This window comes from Mytilus californianus, unplaced genomic scaffold (assembly GCF_021869535.1).
Source record: "Mytilus californianus isolate M0D057914Y unplaced genomic scaffold, xbMytCali1.0.p SCAF_10, whole genome shotgun sequence".
Classification (NCBI taxonomy): Eukaryota; Metazoa; Mollusca; class Bivalvia; order Mytilida; family Mytilidae; genus Mytilus; species Mytilus californianus.
Genome location: NW_026262582.1, coordinates 16,823,088 through 16,843,264, shown reverse-complemented (window position 1 = coordinate 16,843,264; position 20,177 = coordinate 16,823,088). Strand labels below are relative to the sequence as shown.

General features: G+C 32.5%; 1 protein-coding gene across 4 annotated transcripts; it reads right to left on the bottom strand.

Moving 5' to 3' along the window:
- Nucleotides 1–1,638: 1,638 nt before the first annotated feature.
- LOC127717700 (pre-mRNA-splicing factor CWC25 homolog) lies at nt 1,639–20,103 on the bottom strand. 4 transcript variants are annotated; one of them, XM_052223457.1, is made up of 10 exons: nt 20,014–20,094; nt 18,406–18,530; nt 17,144–17,218; nt 15,469–15,581; nt 14,143–14,233; nt 9,349–9,418; nt 7,788–8,444; nt 4,719–4,846; nt 3,169–3,327; nt 1,639–1,811 (listed from the first exon to the last, which is right to left on the bottom strand). In XM_052223457.1, the coding sequence occupies exons 3-10, from the start codon at nt 17,191–17,193 to the stop codon at nt 1,694–1,696; spliced, it is 1,386 nt and encodes a 461-aa protein (XP_052079417.1). In that variant the 5' UTR covers nt 17,194–17,218; nt 18,406–18,530; nt 20,014–20,094; the 3' UTR covers nt 1,639–1,693. The 4 variants fall into 4 exon arrangements, with proteins under 4 accessions (XP_052079417.1, XP_052079416.1, XP_052079419.1 ...); XM_052223456.1 differs by lacking the exon at nt 18,406–18,530 and having other exon boundaries at nt 20,014–20,103; XM_052223459.1 differs by lacking the exon at nt 18,406–18,530 and having other exon boundaries at nt 19,913–20,094.
- Between the last annotated feature and the right edge of the window lie 74 nt (nt 20,104–20,177).

Below are 20,177 nucleotides of genomic sequence, written 5' to 3'. Positions count from 1 at the left end.
TGAATGTACAGGTACTAGAATATGGAAACAAGACAATAGATGAGATAAAGATTACTTACTTCCTTACTTTATCATGAGGGTCTGGATGGGCTCCTTCATTTCTGTATTCTTTATTTTTTAAGGCCATTTTTCTCTATTCTTTATACTTTTTGCCCATTATTCTCTATTCTTTATATTTTAGCACCTCATTATATTCTATTCTTTATTTTTTTAGTCCATTTTTCTCTATTTTTTGCCCATTATTCTCTATTCTGTTAACCCCTATCCACACTCTCTATTATGGTCTTAGAATGTCTCATGCCTTTGCTATAACAAAATGCTCAGAAAAAGAGAGAAAGGGTTGAAAAAAAATGAAAAAAATTGTAGGTCTACATATTTTGGACTATGTCAAATTGTATGATAAAGGAGATATGAGGTATATTAATGAGACAACCACAAAATGACAAATAAAACTAGAGACTCTAAAGGGCATGTGTTGCTCACCTGCATCTTCAACAACGGCCACTTTTTTAAATAAAAATCATCATCATAGGGGAATATCTCTATTAAGAGCTAACTGACAATTTCAGTCATGTTGACATATTTGTAGATTTTGTCCTGTTGATCTTTTTTGCTTTTTAAAGATTCTATCTACATTTGTATCTATTATACTTTTCAAGATAATAGGCAAAAACTAAAACAAAATGATAAAAATCATCCTTAAAGGACAATAACTCCAATAATGAGTTGATTGAAGATTCCAGGAATGTGGCTTATTTGTAGATCTTGTCTTGCTGATTGTTTTTAATGTCTAAAGTTTCTATCTATCTATTATAGTCATCAAGATCCTAGGCAAAAACGCTAAAAAATGGGAAATGTTGTCATTAAAGGGCAATAACTTCAATAAGGAATCTACTGACAATTTCGATTATGTTAACTTATTTGTAGATATTGTCATATTGATCATTTCGGCTATTTAAAGTTTCCATCTATCTATTAAAGATATTAGGCACAAAATTTGTAAAGATCTTCATCATAGAGCAATTATTCCAATAAGGAGTCCTCTGATAATTTCAGCCATTAGACTTATTTGTAGATCTTGTCTTGCATATCACTTTTCAGTAATAAAGATTCTTTCTAAAGTCTTCAAAATAATCAGCAAATATGAAAAAAATGGTAAATTTTGACATTTCTAGGCAATAACTCTGACAGTTTTGACATAGATGGACAGCAGATAGATAACATTTAGAACATTTCTGCCATTTCAGATTTTCTCTTTTCACAGTGGTTTCCAGGATAATATACAAAACTTGCTTTTCACACCTATGTTCTTTTTTTTTAACCATGTTGGCCATTTTGATTGGCGCTGGCAGGGTCATCGGACACATCTTAAAACTAGATACCCTAATGATGATTGTGGTCAAGTTTGGTTGAATTTGGCCCAATAGTTTCAGAGGAGAAGATTTCTGTAAAAGTTATCGATGACGGACAATGACAACGATCGGCTCCAAGTGATGAGAAAAGCTTACTTGGCCTTTCGGCCTGGTGAGCTAATAAAGGCTGATACAATCTTTAACAATAGACAGACGTTAATACAATATGTCAAATTCCAAATCATCCTGTGTCTCTATAAGTTGTGAATAAACTAAACTGAAACTATTATATATATTTACATTTATTACATATTCATTGGGATAAAATAAAAACTTCATTTTTACTGTTTCTTCAAGAAATTTTTGTCCAAATCTGCTTTTGTCCTTTGTAAATTATATCTGTTTCGTTTGATTCTATCTTCTACTGAACTCTGTTCTGCATGACTGGACATCATTGAACTGGAACATAAAACAAAAGTGTTAATTAAATTTATCAAACAACAGTTATAATATACACATACAAAGCAAAGAGAAATATTTTGATTTAATTGAAAAAAAATAAGGAGATGTGGTATTATTGTATATGTGACAACTATCATAGACTATAAATGATGTGGATGTAAGCAACTATGGGTCACTTTACCGCCTTCAATAATGAGCAAAGTCAATACCTTATATTCAGATATTAAAAGGCCATGCCCATGACATGACAAAATGTGAAACAATTCAAACAAGCAATATTTGAGTTTCAGTGTTCCTGAGAAGGTAAATTCAGAAAAAGTGTTTCAAACACCAGATTCATGAAGTATTATAATATCTTATTCAAATTCCTTGAAGTATGTAATGTCTGTCAGAGTTACCACAGTTTGGTTTGCAGAAGTTATATTATATTGTCCCCTATATATAACTAAATTAACAATGGGGTCAAAGAGACAATAACATGACAGTACAAACAAATTCCTGATGCATCACCAAGTTATCTTATTGTATATAGATATAGGAAGATGTGGTATGAGTGCCAATGAGATAAGTCTCCATCCAAGTTACAATTTATAAAAGTAAACAATTATAGGTCAAAGTACGGCCTTCAACACATAGCATTGGCTCATATCGAAAACAGCAAGCTATGAAGGGCCCCAAAAAATTACTAGTGTAAAACCATTCAAACGGAAAAACGTAGTTGACTAATTCTGTTGGGAGTCTCCCTACTAGATGTATGCTTACTCTATGTTATATCACGTTATGTCAGCTAGTATTTCATGAGTGATTTTCATACGTAAAACATAACCCAAGACATTGAAGAGTGAAGTGCAAGTAAAAGCTGTGGGAGATTAAGTCTCAAAAGCTGTTATTTATTTCCAAAATGTTCAATCTATTTCAAAAAGGGGTTCTCCATTTATTATCTTAATTGTTAATATAAGAAAAGAGAACATTTAACATCGCTAATATTGACTTAAAAAAGTGTATGACTTACAACAGTTTTAAAACAATAATTGACTAGGTAGGGACTGGTATTTATTTTACTGTCCATTCAAAATTCAATCAACCAATATTTGTAAAAATGTGGAGATGTGGTATGATAATGCTATTGTCAATGAGACAGCTATCCACCATAGTTAAAATGACAAGATATAAGAATGTTTTCCTGGTATTTACTTTTGTACTAGGGGTTTAAATAGTTTGAAATTAAATTCAGGTGTAAATCCAATTAAACCACCCTTTGCTTTGACTGGTTCATCTACTGTGCAATATGTAATCAACATTTATGACGATCAATAGTGAAATTCAGGTATTAGTAATATATCATAAAGCTCACTTTAAGAAGCCTGATTCATGAGATTTTAATCTCTCTTGTTTTTCTCTTTTCTCTTCTTCAGTATATCTCTTCACATTCATTGTCCTATTGTCTTCTCTCCATTTAGCATTATCCATCATCTCCTCTAATTTTTTCTTTTTTTCTTCTTCTGTAAGTTTTCTAAACATAAATAAAAAAATTAGGTCATGCATCACTGTGATAAAAAAAACAACACTTCCAACACTGTTTCTAGGTTAGTGATGATCATGTTTTGTAGACTGTTATGTGTCTTTTTTTCATTTTTTTGTTGTTCTCTCTTTGACTTTATTTTTTTGATTAAGACAAAAATGCAGCAACTATATGAAATAAACATGATTTGAATATTAATGTTATTGTGTATTGCTTTTCATATTGGCTTAGTTATTGGCAAAGTTAGCCGTATTGGTCTGAGATGCAGTCAAAGGCAGCTGTGTTATATCAAATACCAATAAACTGCTTCGCCGAGCTCAGCTGGATACAACCACAGAGGTCCAACACTGAACAGTTGGGGCAAAAATGGACACAATATTCAAGCTTGATACAGGTCTGAATTTGGATTGTAATTAAATATTTGACACATTATAGGTTTCTGACACAGAATAAATGTAGTCAAAGAACTTGAAATTGGTTATATGATTTGAATTTATATTCAATTGAAGATTTCTTGCTGTTGTGCATTACACTGTGCTGTTGCACAATACTTAGTAAATCTGTTTTCAGACTATTTACAAAGAATTAGCAAAATAAATTGTGACCCCCAATATATTTTTTTGAAAATTGATAACTTCTTAAATCTTGAGGAAAAAAATTGACCCCCTCCCCCCAAGAAAAAATTCTGTGTAATGTTTCCCACAGTGTACACAATAACATCTTAATTGGACAACAACATCAGAAACAATCATGGATATCTAACCAATGGTTGAACTTTATTATGATGTTTATGTACAAAAAATACAATTTTCCACAACTCTTTAGATTCTGAAACAGGAAATTCTACTGTCCCAATAAATAACCAATTGGATCAGAGTTTATACCAATATCCAAGTCAGAGTGTATACCAATATCCCAGTCAGTGTTTATACCAATATCTCAGTCAGAGTTTATACCAATATCCCAGTCAGAGTTTATACCAATATCCCAGTCAGAGTTTATACCAATATCTAAGTCAGAGTAATATCCCAGTCAGAGTTTATACCAATATCCAAGTCAGAGTTTATACCAATATCCCAGACAGAGTTCTCAAAAATCTTTTTTTCCTTGGTAGTTTATACCAATATCTAAGTATTGGTAATATCCCAGTCAGAGTTTATACCAATATCCAAGTCAGAGTTTATACCAATATCCCAGACAGAGTTCTCAAAAATCTTTTTTTCCTTGTTGGTCCTTGAAGAAAATCTACTGGTCCCCGCTATTCTATTTCTGTGTGCAAATGCCAAAATTGTGTCAGTTCTATACAAAATTTGGTGGTCAAAACTTTCAGACCACCACTTTTTGAGAACTCTGCCCAGTGAAGAGTTATGGAGTAAACATACCTTGGTTTATAATCAGCCTTATTGTATGTAGATTTGAGCTTTTGCACTGGCGATCTAGATCTGTGTTTCCTTGGAGACCTTGATCTCTTTCTTCTAGCTCCTTCATCATCTGGAGTTGGCTTCAATTTCTAAAATTATATTTATTACCCATTAGAAATTTTTGCATGCAGTTATTATTATTGCCATCTTTGAACAATGGACAGACATGAGAGATTACTTATTGCAATTTCAGGAAATGATGCACACAAACATTTCCATCGAAATTCAAATTTCATTTTTGTGAAACATATCATGTCACATACCTTTCACAATAATAAAAACAATTGCAATAGCTTCTGAATTTACAGTTAAAGAAAGGCAGGGATACATGTGTGTGAAAATATGAGAAATAAATGTGGATAGTGTCCACATGTGGACACAGATGATGCCCCCGCTTGCATATTATATAGTTATAAAGGGACATAACTGAAGAACGGTAAAAGTGACGCTACCCAAATTTGAACTTGATCTGAGTTTTGTGGAAATAAGCATTGTGTGTAAGTCTCATAACATTTGGTTGAGGCTAACTTAAGTAGAGAACAGAAACTAAAATGCAGCAATTTTTCTATTTGTAAACACGCATAACTCTAGAACAGTTGTGTATAAGTTTTATAACATTTGGTGGAGACAAACTAAAAAATTCAGCAATTTTTATGATAATAAAGGGACTTAACACAAGAATGGTAAAAGTGTCGCCACCAAATTTCGTACTTAATCTGTATCATGTAGTAATAAGCATTGTGTATAAGTTTCATAAGATTTGGTTGAGGCAAACTAAAGTTAGAAAATGGAAACAAAAAATTTGTACTTGATCTTAGTTTTGTGGTAATGAATATTGTGTATAGCATAACTCAATAATGGTTTAAGTGACACTACCCAAATTCAACTTGATCTGTGTTTTATCAGTGGATGTCAAAATTAAACATTGCAATTGTATAAAGCATTGATTGCAGTTGATTCAACTATAATCATGGACAAAGGAAGATAACTCCAATTTTAAAAAATACTTTATATTTAGAAGGAAATAAAAATTTTGCAATTTTACCATTTATAAAGGGGCATAACTCTAGAACCGTTAAAGTGACGCCACCAAAATTCAAACTTGATCTGTGTTTTGTGGTAATAAGCATTGTGTATAAGTTTCATAACATTTGGTTGAGGCAAACTTAAGTTAGAGGATGGAAACTAAAAATTTTGCAATTTTTCCATTTATAAAGGGACATAACTCTAGAACGGTTAAAGTGACGCCACCAAAACTCAAACTTGATCTGTGTTTTGTGGTAATAAGCATTGTGTATAAGTTTCATAACATTTGGCTGAGGCAAACTCAAGTTAGAGAACGGAAACCAATTTTGGGACGTACGGACGTACGTACGTACGTACGTACAGACGGACAAGGGTAAAACTTAATGCCCCCACCGCTACGGCGGGGGCATAAAAATAAACATTGATTAATCAATGAGATTTTAGGTTGCTAGCATTATTTCTGAGTTGACAATGACTGATATTATATTTATCTATCCCATAATTGAAGGGTTTTAATATTTGATCAGTCCTGAAGAATTTGTCTAGTAGTCTACTTTTAAATATACATAAACTTGTGGATTCTTTTATACTTAGAGGAAGATTATACCAAAGCCTTATAGTGAAAGGAATGAAACTATTAAAGTATTATTTTTATTCCTCAAAGTGTAGGTTTAGGCTGGGAAAATACAGCTGGATTAACTCATATAATTATGCATGTGTTATCCAATTTAATATGTTATAAACAGTATAAGCTTATGTTTGTGTCTTCTTTTCTCAAGGGGCCTTGGTGGTCAAGTGGTCTAAGTAGTCAGTACTGTATCTCTAGCCTGTCAACACTGAGGTTGTGAGTTTGAATCCCCCATATTGCAGGTGAGCTCGACTCCAATTTTAATTGACTAGGATTGTCAGTTTTCCTTCTGAAGGTTAATCTATTCTCAAGAGATTCTAATCCTAAAATTCACTGTAAAGTTTACATGGTTAATGTCTTCATGAATTACACAGACCTATAGTCCAGTAATAATTCTAGCAGCTTCTATTTTGAATATACATGTATTGTTATATTGTGTTGTTTGATTGCTGTCTCATCATTAAATACCTTACAACTAATTTACTTAATTTTTACAGTATACTTTTTCAGAAGTTTTTTTTTATAAATATTTACATTAGGAGTTTAATTCATACAGATACTGATTTTTTATTGGCTGCAAGATGAAGAGGGGGTAAAGGGGGGTACTGAACACAGAAACACGTTAAATAAAAATCGCAAAAACGTTGCACGAAAAAATAAAAATCTGGAAAACGAAGCATGAGAAATAACATGGTAAATATTAAGGAAAAAAGTACCAGGAGTTATTACTCAGCCGTTCTTAGAGATCATGCAGCTATTATTAATGGACATGAAGACTTTGTGGTCACCTTTTAGCGTCCGCTACTTGCATCTGATTTGAAAAAAATTATTATTCATAGTAATTTGATTACATACCAAAAATATACACAAAAAATGCAAAAGTAGATGTGTAACAATATACATCAAGTTCTATTAGATTACACAAGTTTCAGAAGGTATTATACTGAACACACTTTCTTTAAATTAGTCCAGGTTTATTTTTTAATCAAAATTGTAATGCGGGACAAGCACGAGAAATTAAGAGCACCAACAAGAAACACAGAAAATAAATGAGGGGAAACATGAAGTACGCACATCGAACCAAACACGAGAAAACAAGAAATAAAACATCAAAACACGAAAACATGTAAAATAAAAAGGCCAAAAACATTGCACGAAAATAACCCTTTACCACCCTCAATGAATAACCTGATCACGTCATATATTTCTGATTAATGTATAAGCAACCCACAAATAGAATTATTAGGTATGCCAACCTATTTAATTAACACTATTTTTCACATTTTTCCAGTACTTGGGAACTAACAGTTGACACAGACACTATTAAATGCCAAGGTTACTATGGAATGATGAGCTGTTTGGCTAAAATAACTTACAATAAGTCCATATTTTCTAGCAACAGGAACAACTTTCTCCTCTTCTGAATCAGAATCATGTCGCTTTCTGACTGGATCTTTTTCTGGTTCTCTTTTATGTCTATCTATATTATCTTTTTGTCTGTGGCTTAATTCATTGTGTTTTGCAAGTTTTTCATGATTATAACTTTCTTTGTGCTTTTCAGCTTTGTTATGACCATGATGAGAAAGTCTTGAGGAATCTTCATCAGAAGAGTCATGTCTGTGTTTTCTTTTATGATGACGGTCATCATCTGATAAAGAATCATGTCTATGTTTCCTGCTTTCTGATTTTCTATCTTTGTCCATTCTTCTAATGTCTTTTTTATCACTTTTTGAATTTTGATATTTTTCTTCTTTGATCTTCATTCTTTTGTCAAAATGTTCCTCTGAATCTGAATCATGTCTGTGTTTTCTTTCATAGTGATCATGGTCCTTGCTGTGCTTATGTTTGTGTTTCTTAGAATGTCTTGATGAAGAATCATCTTCTTCTGAATCCTCACTGCTCTTTTTCTTATGCTTTTTCTTCTTCTTGTGAGACTTCTCTTTTTGACTGAGAATTGATAGATACATGCTGATCAGTTCATCATCAGAATCTGATTGTTCTTTCTTTTTAGATTTCTTCTTTCTATCTTCAAGCTTACAAAACAGGACATGTACAATTAGAAATCTAAAATATTACCGTAAAGTTGGGATATTTTTGTTGTAGTCATACATTGTATTTTGGTATATTTGGAGAATATAATGAATGTGCCGATGTTAAATAAACCAAAATAAAATTTTCAATAAAATAAAGTGCAAAGTTATAAATAGCCATAATTGATAATGATAATGATGGATGCTTAACGTCCAGCGGCAAATTAAGATGCATATTCTGGATGAGAACATGTTACATGTAATGTAATATGAATATTAACCCTGCTTTGTACTGACCGACTACCTGAGCTGGATTTTTTACATGCTAGTTCACAAGTTAACAGTCCCCAGGAAGAAATGTTACCTTACCTGGACACATTATTCTGATTCCAAGCCGACCAGTCTTTGCTCTTACTCCTTAATGCCATGTGCTTAACGGAGAAGCAGCAAATACCAATTTTAACCAACGACCTCCCGCACTCAAGGCAGTGATAATGATTTGAAAGTAAATTGGCCAATACTGTAAACCAACTTATTTTCGTGGATACTTTATTTCGCATTTAGCCCTTACTAGCCCACTTCGCAACGACTTAATTTCGCGATTTTCAAATTTGCTTGATGTAGTTAAATGTGGAAAGATCCAAGAATTACATATTTGCGACAAATTATATTAGCGTTATTTTTCTACTTGCGAAAGACGCGAAAATAAATCGCTCGCGAAAATTAGTTGGTTTACAGTATATAATTTATTTTGGGAAAAACAGTTACACAAATCATAAAATTAGTAGTGTTAAAATATCAAATGCTGTCTCAGTTAAATGATTCTTCAATGTGGGGATATAGAGGGGAAAATTTGGAAGTTTAAAAGATTAACCACAATATAATTTATAATAAAAAACAATCATACCTGTTTCTGTAATCTTTTCATTTTCATTGGATTGTCTAAAAGTTTTCTCTTCACATCTTCTTCTTTTTTCCTGAAAAGGACATAATCATTTATAGTCAATACTGTAAATTCATAAATCTTTGCATCTATTTTTTTGTGATGTTGAACAATGGATAACAACTGGAGATTTATAATAAGGATTTAAAGAAATGTTGCATAAATTTGAAATGATGCTTTCAAAATTAAAAATGCGAGCTTTTCCTTTTTACAAAACCTATCTAGTTGGAATTTTCTTATTATAGGCACATTGCAAAAATTTCTGATTTTACAGACACATCAGGCAGACATTCTAATTGTAGATCTAAATTGACCTTATAATTCTTATCAATGTACATGGAAAGTTTTCCATTTAAACTTCAAGAAAAAAGTTTTAAAGAAAATGTCTTTTGGTTCCATGTGTCTGATGAATGTGTCTTTTGCAACGCGTCATGTGCATGAAAATCAGAGGGATACAGGTTTTTTCTTCCACTGGATCTGTACAACTGCTGATGGACTATCTGTCTTTGAGGGTACTATCCATCAAGTAGCCAGGGGTTCAGTACTGCCATGATTTTAATTGTACATTTAGTTTTTTAATTTCCAGTTTTCAACTTAGGTTGCAAATCCTTCAGACAGAGTTATACTTTAGCAGTTTTAGCTGTTTTGTTTTTGAGTGTATCAGATAAAAGTTATTCCAGAAACATATTTCATGTGCATGAAAATGTCAGCATCATACTTTTTTCTATAAGCAAATTATGTAGTGATATAAATATAAGTTTCTCCATGTAAAAATTGAGTGCCCATTTTAAAGAGAACTATGATAATAAGCATAAAAAATTGTCACCTAATATTTGCATACAAGTAAGTCATTTTATAGATAATTCCATGTGTAGTGTAAATTTTGTAAATGCAACAACTAAGAAAATATATTAAATTTTTCTCCTTCTAATATGACGCTTTTCTTTTGCTATGTAAACAAAGTCATATTCTAATTCCAATAGAACATGTACCACACGTGCCTGACGTCACACTTAAAATTGCAACATCAATTGTATTTGGAACAGTGCCAGAGATCAAAATGGACATTTTTGTTAGTGTTGCTCACTATCAAATTAAATAAATTCATTTTAAAAGTAAGTTGACCAGTTTCAATTCATTTTTCAATTTTGAAACAATTGTTTTCTAGAACATTCGTGCTTTATCAATTCAAAATGGCTGCCTTTTGAACATATCTTTAATATAGGACAGAATCAAAGTACAAAAGTTCTAACTTTTCATATAAGAATTAAAATAATTCTATCATGCCATTCTCTATGCTCATTTAAACATTTTCAACACGGGTAGAAATTATATTTGTCAACATTTTATACCTTGCTTACCCTTGATATAAAGATATTGACAAACTAGAGGCTCTAAAGAGCCTGTGTCGCTCACCTTGGTCTATGTGCATATTAAATGGTTTAAACCCCCATAAAGCTGCGGGTCCAGATAACATCTCACCTATGATCCTTAAAGAACTAGCCAATGAAATAGCTCCAATACTCCAACTTGTCTTTCAGAGATCATATGACACAGGAGTGGTACCATCATTATGGAAAACAGCAAACGTTTGTCCAGTTTTCAAAAAAGGAAAAAAGTTTGAACCAATCAACTACAGACCAATATCATTAACCTGTATATGTTGTAAGATAATGGAGCACATAGTAACCAGCCATATCATGTGCCATGCAGATAAAAACAACATCCTGTATGACCTTCAACATGGATTTCGGAAGAAACTATCATGTGAAACCCAGCTGATAGAATTCATCGACGACATCACCAAAAACCTTGATAGTGGCCAACAAACAGACTGCCTAATCATGGACTTTTCGAAGGCATTTGACAAGGTCGGCCATAGTCTACTAACACACAAACTTCAACACTATGGAATAAGAGGAAAAACAAACGACTGGATTAAAAGCTTCCTATCTGAGAGAACCCAACGAGTACTAATAGAAGGGGAAACATCTGACTCCATCGATGTAGAGTCTGGGGTACCACAAGGATCTGTGCTAGGACCCAGCCTCTTCCTCTTCTATATAAACGACATGCCAGAAAATATTAAATCAACTGTGAGGCTATTTGCAGATGACACCATTGCATACATCACAGTAACATCAGATGATAATACCCTCCAGGAAGATTTAGACAAGTTGGCTGTCTGGGAAGAAAAATGGATGATGCAATTCCATCCAGATAAATGTCAGTTATTATCAGTAACAAAGAACAGAACACCTATTATAAAGGATTACCGTTTACATAGCCACACTTTGGAGCACGTAACATCTGCAAAATACTTACCAGCTCTCTATGGGATCCATACCTCCAAAAAGATAAACACAAGTTAGAAATGGTACAAAGGAGATCGGCCAGATATGTAACAAATCGGTACAGTAACAGATCATCCGTTACTGATATGTTGGAACAACTAAAGTGGACACCACTTGAAGATAGAAGGAGAAGCGCACAACTATCAATGCTGTATAAGATCAACAATCAGGAGGTCAACGTTGCAGCAAGCAACAAACTCGTTCCACCGGACAGGATCTCAAGAAATATGGGCACAAACTCTTTTCAGATCCCACAATGTAACACGACAACAAGGAAAGAGTCATTCTACCCGAGGACCATCAGGAATTGGAATGCCTTACCCTCCTCAGTTATATCTGTCAGCAGCCTTGAATCGTTCAAGAGGCTCCTGACAAACAAATAAATCAAAAGCCCTTGTTTTTAATCCCCACTGTTAAATATTTGTATAGCACCTTTTTTGTTTGTTACTTTAATCAAAATTATATTTGCGCACACCCAAAAGTGACAGAATAGTCAACATGATGACGGTGGTCACTAACTGGTAGAAGTAGAAGTAAACAAAGGACACAGGTGGATTCATGACAAAATTGTGTTTTGCTGATGGTAATGTGTTTGTAGATCTTACTTTACTGAACATTCTTGATGCTTACAATTATCTCTATCTATAATGAACTTGGCCCTGTAGTTTCAGTGGAAATTATTTTGTAAAAATTTACAAAATTTATGAAAATTGTTAAAAATTTATTATAAAGGGCAATAACTCCTTAAGGGGTCAATTGACCATTTTGGTCATGTGACTTATTTGTAGGTCTTACTTTGCTGTACATTATTGCTCTTTACAGTTTATCTCTATCTATAATAATATTCAAGATAATAACCAAAAGCTGAAAAAATTTCTAAAAATTACCAATTCAGGGGCAGCAACCCAACAACGGGTTGCCTGAATGGTCTGAAAATTTAAGGGCAGATAGATCTTGACCTAATGAACAATTTTGTTTTTGAAAAATTTGCTAGAAATGCTTTGGGTTTAGATATATGAGCCAAAAACTGCATTTTACCCTATGTACTATTATTAGCCATGTCAGCCATCTTGGTTTGAGGGCGGGGTCATCAAACACAATTTTTAAACTACATACCCTAATGATGATTGTTTACAACTTTAGTTAAATTCATCTTAGTAGTTTCAGAGGAGAAGATTTTTGTAAAAGATAACAAAAATTTACGAAAAATTGTTAAAAATTGACTATAAAAGAGCAATAACTCCTTAAGGGGTCAACTGACCATTTTGGTCATGTTGACTTATTTGTAGAACTTACTTTGCTGAACATTATTGCTGTTTACAGTTTATCTCTATCTATAATAATATTCAAGATAATAACCAAATAAGGCAAAATTTCCTTAAAATTACTAATTCAGGGGCAGCAACCTAACAACGGGTTGTCCGATTCATCTGAAAATTTCAGGGCAGATAGATCTTGAGCTAATAAACATTTTTACCCTTTGTCAGATTTGCTCTCAATGCTTTGGTTTCAGAGATATAAGCCAAAATCTACATTTTATCCCTAAATTCTATTTTTAGCCATGGCGGCCACCTTGGTTAGTTGGCCGGGTCACCGGACACATTTTTTAAACTAGATACCCTAATGATGATATTGGCCAAGTTTGGTTAAATTTGGCCCAGTAGTTTCAGAGGAGAAGATTTTTGTAAAAGTTTACGGACGACGGACGACGGACGCCAAGTGATGAGAAAAGCTCACTTGGCCCTTTGGGCTAGGTGAGCTAATAAAATGTCTACCCATGTTAAATTGAGCATAGAGCATGGCATGAAAATATGTTTCTTAATTTAATTCATTTGTAAACTACACAGCATTTCTTTTGTAAATTATCAGAATTGATACCTTGAGTTATGTTCTATTGACAAAAATTGAATACCTGCCATTAGATTCCCTTATTAAGACCTCGTCCTAAACAAAACTGGAAGCAGCATGACATTGAAGGCTTTTCCTTATGTTCACAGTTATCTCCCCTGAAGCTATTGTTTCACATTAAGAAGCATCTTCTGATGGGAAACAGATAGTTAAATACATTCAAAACTACTGATATTTACCACTATTCATAAGGCCAAAAATAAAATTTAAAATGTTTAATGATGCATACCTACCCATCTAAAAAACCAGCCTACCCCAAAAATTTTATGACAAATTGTTTCAAATTTTTTTTTTCAAAGATTTTTTCCTGCTCTTACGTTGTTGTCTAAAACATGTAACTTATGTTGTTGGCCAAAAAATAATAAATTCTCAACCTACCTACCCAATCCTACAAGATATGGGTAGGCAACATCAAACAAGGAATTTTTTAATGGTGGCCTTATAAAGATTACAATTATGTACATTTGCATTTAGCCTTGAACAGTTTTTTACTGACCTGATTGCAAATAATGGATCTTCTCTTGCCTTGGCAGCCATGTCCAAGGCAATGTTCGCCTGTATACGCTCGGCAAATATTGCAACATCATCTGAAAATAAAATAATAATAATATTAACAATAGTAAATGTGAGATACTGCCAGTGATAACCCTCCTCAATATTTATACAATGATGTTCAAATCATTTACTGCATTAATTTATTACTTTTGTGATTAAGGTGTGTGTTTAATTGTTAATTCTGTACAAAAAGCTTATGTTTACCAGTTTAATCTATTACTGTAAACCAACTGATTTTGGCAACTATCTATTTTTGCCAATTTTTGGGAGTCGAAAATAATGCAAATATAAATCCCCATAAATTTGTCAAACTTGTTTCTTCTAATATAAATGCATCAATAAAGCTAGAAAATCAAGAAACTAGATAGCTGCAAGCTTAAGGTCGCACAAGAAAGGGTTGAATGCAAAAATAAAGTATCCACAAAATAAGTTGGTTTACATTTATTCATGTTTCATGCTTGAACTATTGGTCATAATAAGAACAAATCCGTAGTGCTACACCATTCAAGCCTATAAAAATTTGTTATTATTGTGAAATCATTTTCTATTTAAGATCTTCCATACACATGACCACGCCCCCTTTACATGGATCAATGTTTGTTAGAATTGAATGTAAGCCGTTATCTGGATTTACTTGCTTGATATTGTAACCACTTATTTTCACTTGTAGACCTTTTCAGCCAATTTTAAAATTATATTCATGATTTTTTATAACTTTGTCTGTTCATATAAGAAAAGAAATAAGTTTAACAAACGTGAGACTACTTATATTCACATTATATTTCTACTAACATGACTAATGAAAGATGCAAAAATAAATCAGCTGTGAATATAAGTTGATTATACAGCCTACTTGCCTTAAAAATAATACCCGTCTGTCTTTTCTTTTGTTAATAAACATGTTAGCTTCTCACAAACAGTTAAAGGTAAGTTTTTTAGGTGTTTCCTGATCTCGGATTAGAAAGACACATAACTGACTTTGACTGGGTAATATGATGGATGTCTTATGCAAAGCAGGAATTGTTAGTCATTCAAGAGTATCTAATATCACTCCTTCTATAATGGGAGTTCATATACACAAATTTAAATATTCAACAAACTAAAAATTGTCTATATTCTTGTGTGCAGACTTTGGAAAAATCATGAATTCGAATATCCACAAAAATAAGATTTGTCCTCAATCCATGAAAATTGTTACCCACAAGTATAAATGAATCTAAATTAGACAGGAAACAAAAATTTCTAAATAAAATGTGTGCATCCTAACCAGGAGGTTTATCATCTTGTTCAATGTGTCTGTCAATTCTTTTTCCAAGTAAATATTCTTCCATTTCTGGCTTGTCTCCCTTGTACATCCATTGTAACTTTTCTTCTGTTTTACTATAAAAAAAAAACAAGTTAATTATTTCATGGTAATAACGATTTTAAACTTTGAATACTGTCAACTAATATATATATATATACTAAATTTGATGGGGAGCAACCCTCTTAAATATTTTCTAGCCAGGGTATGTGTTATTGAGAGTCATAATGGTACGATGACTCTTGTGGTGGGGAAAGTGTGACAGGATTGCTACCCTTAGTATATGCAGTAGATACTCAGCAAGCAGTAAGTAGTTGAGCTAGGGAAGTATTTCTTAAGTTCAGTTGATTAAAGCGCTGCCTTGTAACACAGAGTTCCCAAATTCAAGTCCTGGAGGAGATTATGTAAATTTGTAATATGTATCATACTCTCGGGTTAGATGTGATTAAAATGTGTGTGTGGTAAAAGGTGATTGTTACATACAAGTTTATAGGTATTAGCTATTATTCCCATGTTTTAATGTTGGATGGCCATTACATGCACTTGACATATTTAGTTTTAATAGGTTGAATAAGCCTAAAGTTCTTCTGTCATTGAAATCTGTAAGCAGGATTTGAACCCATGCTTTATGTCTTTTGCAACATCATGGCGACTTGGCCTGCACATGTGTCCAGTGCCCTAGACCACCATAGCCAATTAGGCATATGACATATCTTTTTAAGGTGTAATACCACCATTGATTTTCCCCTATTAGTCTTTGTTAAATTTGCACTTTTCAAAAAATTGTGCAGAATTCATCTTTGTTTCAAATAAAGAAATACTTGGCATGAGTAAAGTTTGATCCTGTCCAGTACTATAGAAAAAATTTCACATAACATTTCATTGCATATAAGAAAATAACCATCACTGGAAGTTAACCAATCAAATTTTCCCCCTTTTTTAACCTGTGTACAAGCTTTAGTAACCATGTAACCTCAAGTTTCCAAAATATTCTATAGAAACCCAAAATAAAAAAATAATGGTGCTTTGAAATACCCAAGATATATGTTTATGACCCAGAAATGTTTTACTGCAATGAAATGTAGGATCAATTACCTACAACTGTCAAATTCAAGGGAATATTTTTTTTCAACCTATTTTCGTATGCAACCGGATGTGACGTACTATGATTTGGTGGTATTACACCTAAAGTTAATGGCTGGCAAAAGATCATTACATTCCTATTAACTATATTTCGTCTCTTTTAGGGTAATGAGTTTGACTGTCGTTGTCTGCTTTCTGCTGTAGATCCCAAGATCTTCTTATATCATGTATATATGTCAGCAATATATGAGGGTCTGGATGGGGTTAAAAGAATAAAGAATAATGGGTAAATAAATAAACAATAGTGAAAATGGGCAAAAAAATAAAGGATAGAAAATAATGGGGTGCTTAACTATAAAGAATAGGAAATAATTGACACAAATATAAAGAATAGAGAAAAACAGCCTAAAATATTTAGGAAAACAGCAATGATGACCCTCTCATCCAGACCCTCATACGTTTGTACATGATATTAATTATAATATAATCTATACAAACAAATGTTAGATAATGTTATATATTTCAAAGATAACTGCACAAGACAATTGTATCTTACTCTTTATCTCTCATAAGCTCTTTAATCCTTTTCTTTTCTTCAGCATCCATAATTCTCTACTGTATGATTACAATCCTGGAAGATTTAAAAATAAAATATGATAAAAATAAAAGGATATCATTGTGCAGTCTGGGGTAATACAGTAATACTTATACAAGTGTTATTTTTTTACTTGTACAGGTGAATTATTTTGGAGGTAGAGTTAAAAAAATGTATGTCCCTTGAAGCATTCAGATTTAAAAAAAGTTATATATATATGTCATGTATGTCAAGTATGTACAGAGGTCATATTTTCTTGTTTTCTTTAATTTCTCTTCATAACATTGTTCATGTTGTTGTAATTGAGTGTTTAATTGTCTGTCATTAATAGTTGTCTTGTGACTTAAAGTATTCATAAATGTATAATTTCATGAACAAAAAATCTCATTTGTCTGTCATTTCCAAAACACTGTTCATCTAAAAGCCTCCAGGGAGCAATTTTTGAAGCCCTTGCACAGTCACTTAACATCACAACAGAGTAAATTTCTTTGTTTAGTTCTTGAGATGAAAGGTTGAACTTTCATCAAAAATTATAAGCATACACCAAAAAATTGCACAGGCATATTTTGACCTCCCTAACAATGAACATGAGTAACTTGAGAATATAGGGGGTTGTAAAACAATTTACCTGTTACGTGTATATAAGTAAATTTTTGGAGAAGATTAACATGATCATGTGATGATTAAGTGGAGATTATTCAAATCTTGAAATAAATATTAAAATCCTACAAGTTTACTTCTACAAGTAACTATTACTTACATCTTCGAGTAAATAAACACGACTTGTATGTGATTAACCCTGACTGTCATGTAAAAAATTGAAGAAAATTTTCTAAATTTGTTAAGCCTGGAGGTCATTAGGACCACCAAGACTACAAGTCAGGAGCCTGAGGTTCAGTGGTTGTCATTGGTTCATGTCTGTCATATTCATTTTTTTCGTAAATTGTTTTGTTTAATATGTAAATAATGCTGTTTGTTTTCACATTTTTCATGTCAGTAACTTTTACAACAGACTATATGGTATGGGTTTTTCTCATAGTTGAAGGCCTACAATTGCTTCATTTGAACTCTGGTGGATAGTTGTCTCATTGGCAATCATACCTCATCTCTTTATTTTTATATCGGTATTTGAGAAACTAAATGGAAAATGATCATCCAAGTGGACAATCAATGTGCTCAACATCAGCAGGAAAAAGACACAATTACAACTTCATACAACTTACATGGTCACACTCTTTAATCAGTCAACAGTGCAAAATACCTAGGCTGCACATTTACATTAGAACCCAGATGGAGTCACCATGTACACAACATATTTATGTGACAAGATAAACAGAACAACTGATTGCTAAAAATAAAATGAAATATAGGATCAACCACATTAGTCGCAGCAAAAATTCAAAAAGTCTTTAAATACCTCAAGAAATATTTGAACAGGGTTGTATCAGCAAATTATAGTTATCTCGTACCATTGCAAACTCGTACCAATGTCAACTCATACCACTAAATGCAAACTTGTACCACTGCTAACTCGTATTATGGTAAATTTGTACTATTGCAAACATCTTTAATGGTACGAGTTTGAAGTGATACTAGTTCCCAACAGTACTAGTTTGCAGTGGTATGAGTTCGCAATGATACAATTCTGCAGTGGTATGAGTTTACATTGGTATGAGTTGACCTTTAGTGATACTAGTTTGCAATGGTACGAGTTGCTTCCATATCAGGGCATCGGGTACGTTCGCACCCTGGGTCCGTTGGCACCTTACACGTAGTACCATTTTTTTTTATTAAAAAACCTGATGAATAATTAGATGTTTATTTCAAAATATTTTATTTTCATAAAATGATAAATAAAAATTCAGGAATTTTTTTAAATGAAGTATTGTTTTAAATTTGATTTGATGAATAATTATTATATGTTGATTATGTATGATTACTGTTGATATGGTGTTTACACAGCTAAACTTGGGTGTTATTGTTATGTGTTTGAAAATCGTGATTGTTGTTTTAACTGGCATGACTAGCTTTGATGTAAATTAGCATGTATTTAGCTTGGTATGAGTAAAAACAATGAAGATTCAAAATGTTATCGTTGTTGAGTTTAATAGCGGTTTGGTATCTTAACATTAAAAAAAATATTCAACACAAAAAACCTTTTTAGAAAGTCCCTTTATTTTGAAACAAGGAAAAAAATTATAGCAATACACTAACCAAAACACAATTAAAAATATTTAACACAAAAAACGTCACTTTACTTTGAAATAATGAAAAAAAACTTATTTATAGCAATACAATAACCAAAACACAATTAAAAAATTATTCAACACAAAAATTGCTTTTCAGAAAGTCACTTCATTTTGAAACAATGAACAAAATAAATATTTATAGTCATACACTTACCAAAAAACAATTGAAAAATTATTCAACACAAAACCAATAAAAGGGTGTGAACGTGTAGGGTGAGAACGGATCCGGGGTGCGAACGTGTAGGGTGCGTTGTGAAAGGGAGCCAACGTGAATGGGAGCCATATCAGCACTGTCACTGCGTCAGTCAAGGCTTCAACAGTCTCGATGGCAAAGCTGGATGAAATTCAAATATTTTTGGGGAAGTAGATGATTCATTATGAATACCAAATCCATGGCAGTATAATCAGTGTATCTATAAATTTGTAGCAATTAAAGGCATTAACTGGCTGAAGCAGAAACAAGTATTTTGTCTAATTTTACCGTGGCAGAACAGAAGTTCAGTAATTTTAAGAGTCTTAAGTGTGTATATTAGTCAACATCACTGTTCCACTTTTTACCAATATTTGAGTATATGTTTATACTTTTTGTTTGTGTCTTTTGTGCCTATGTTTTTTTTTTTAGTTGATAGTGTTGGTTCCGTTTTTCGTATAACTTTGGAACTGATGAAACTATCCGAGGGTATCCGAATGGATATATTTTGTATGGAAGACAAAACCCGATCTTACTTAAACTATGCAATTTTTCA

Excerpts from the sequence above, each read along its gene's own strand:
- LOC127717700 (XM_052223456.1), bottom strand. The coding sequence starts at position 17,193 with ATGGATGCTGAAGAAAAGAAAAGGATTAAAGAGCTTATGAGAGATAAA. Across the intron at positions 4,847-7,787 it reads CTAGAAAATATGGACTTATT|AAATTGAAGCCAACTCCAGA; the intron begins GTAAGTTATTTT and ends ATATAATTTTAG. Across the intron at positions 1,812-3,168 it reads CATGAATCAGGCTTCTTAAA|TTCAATGATGTCCAGTCATG; the intron begins GTGAGCTTTATG and ends TTTATGTTCCAG.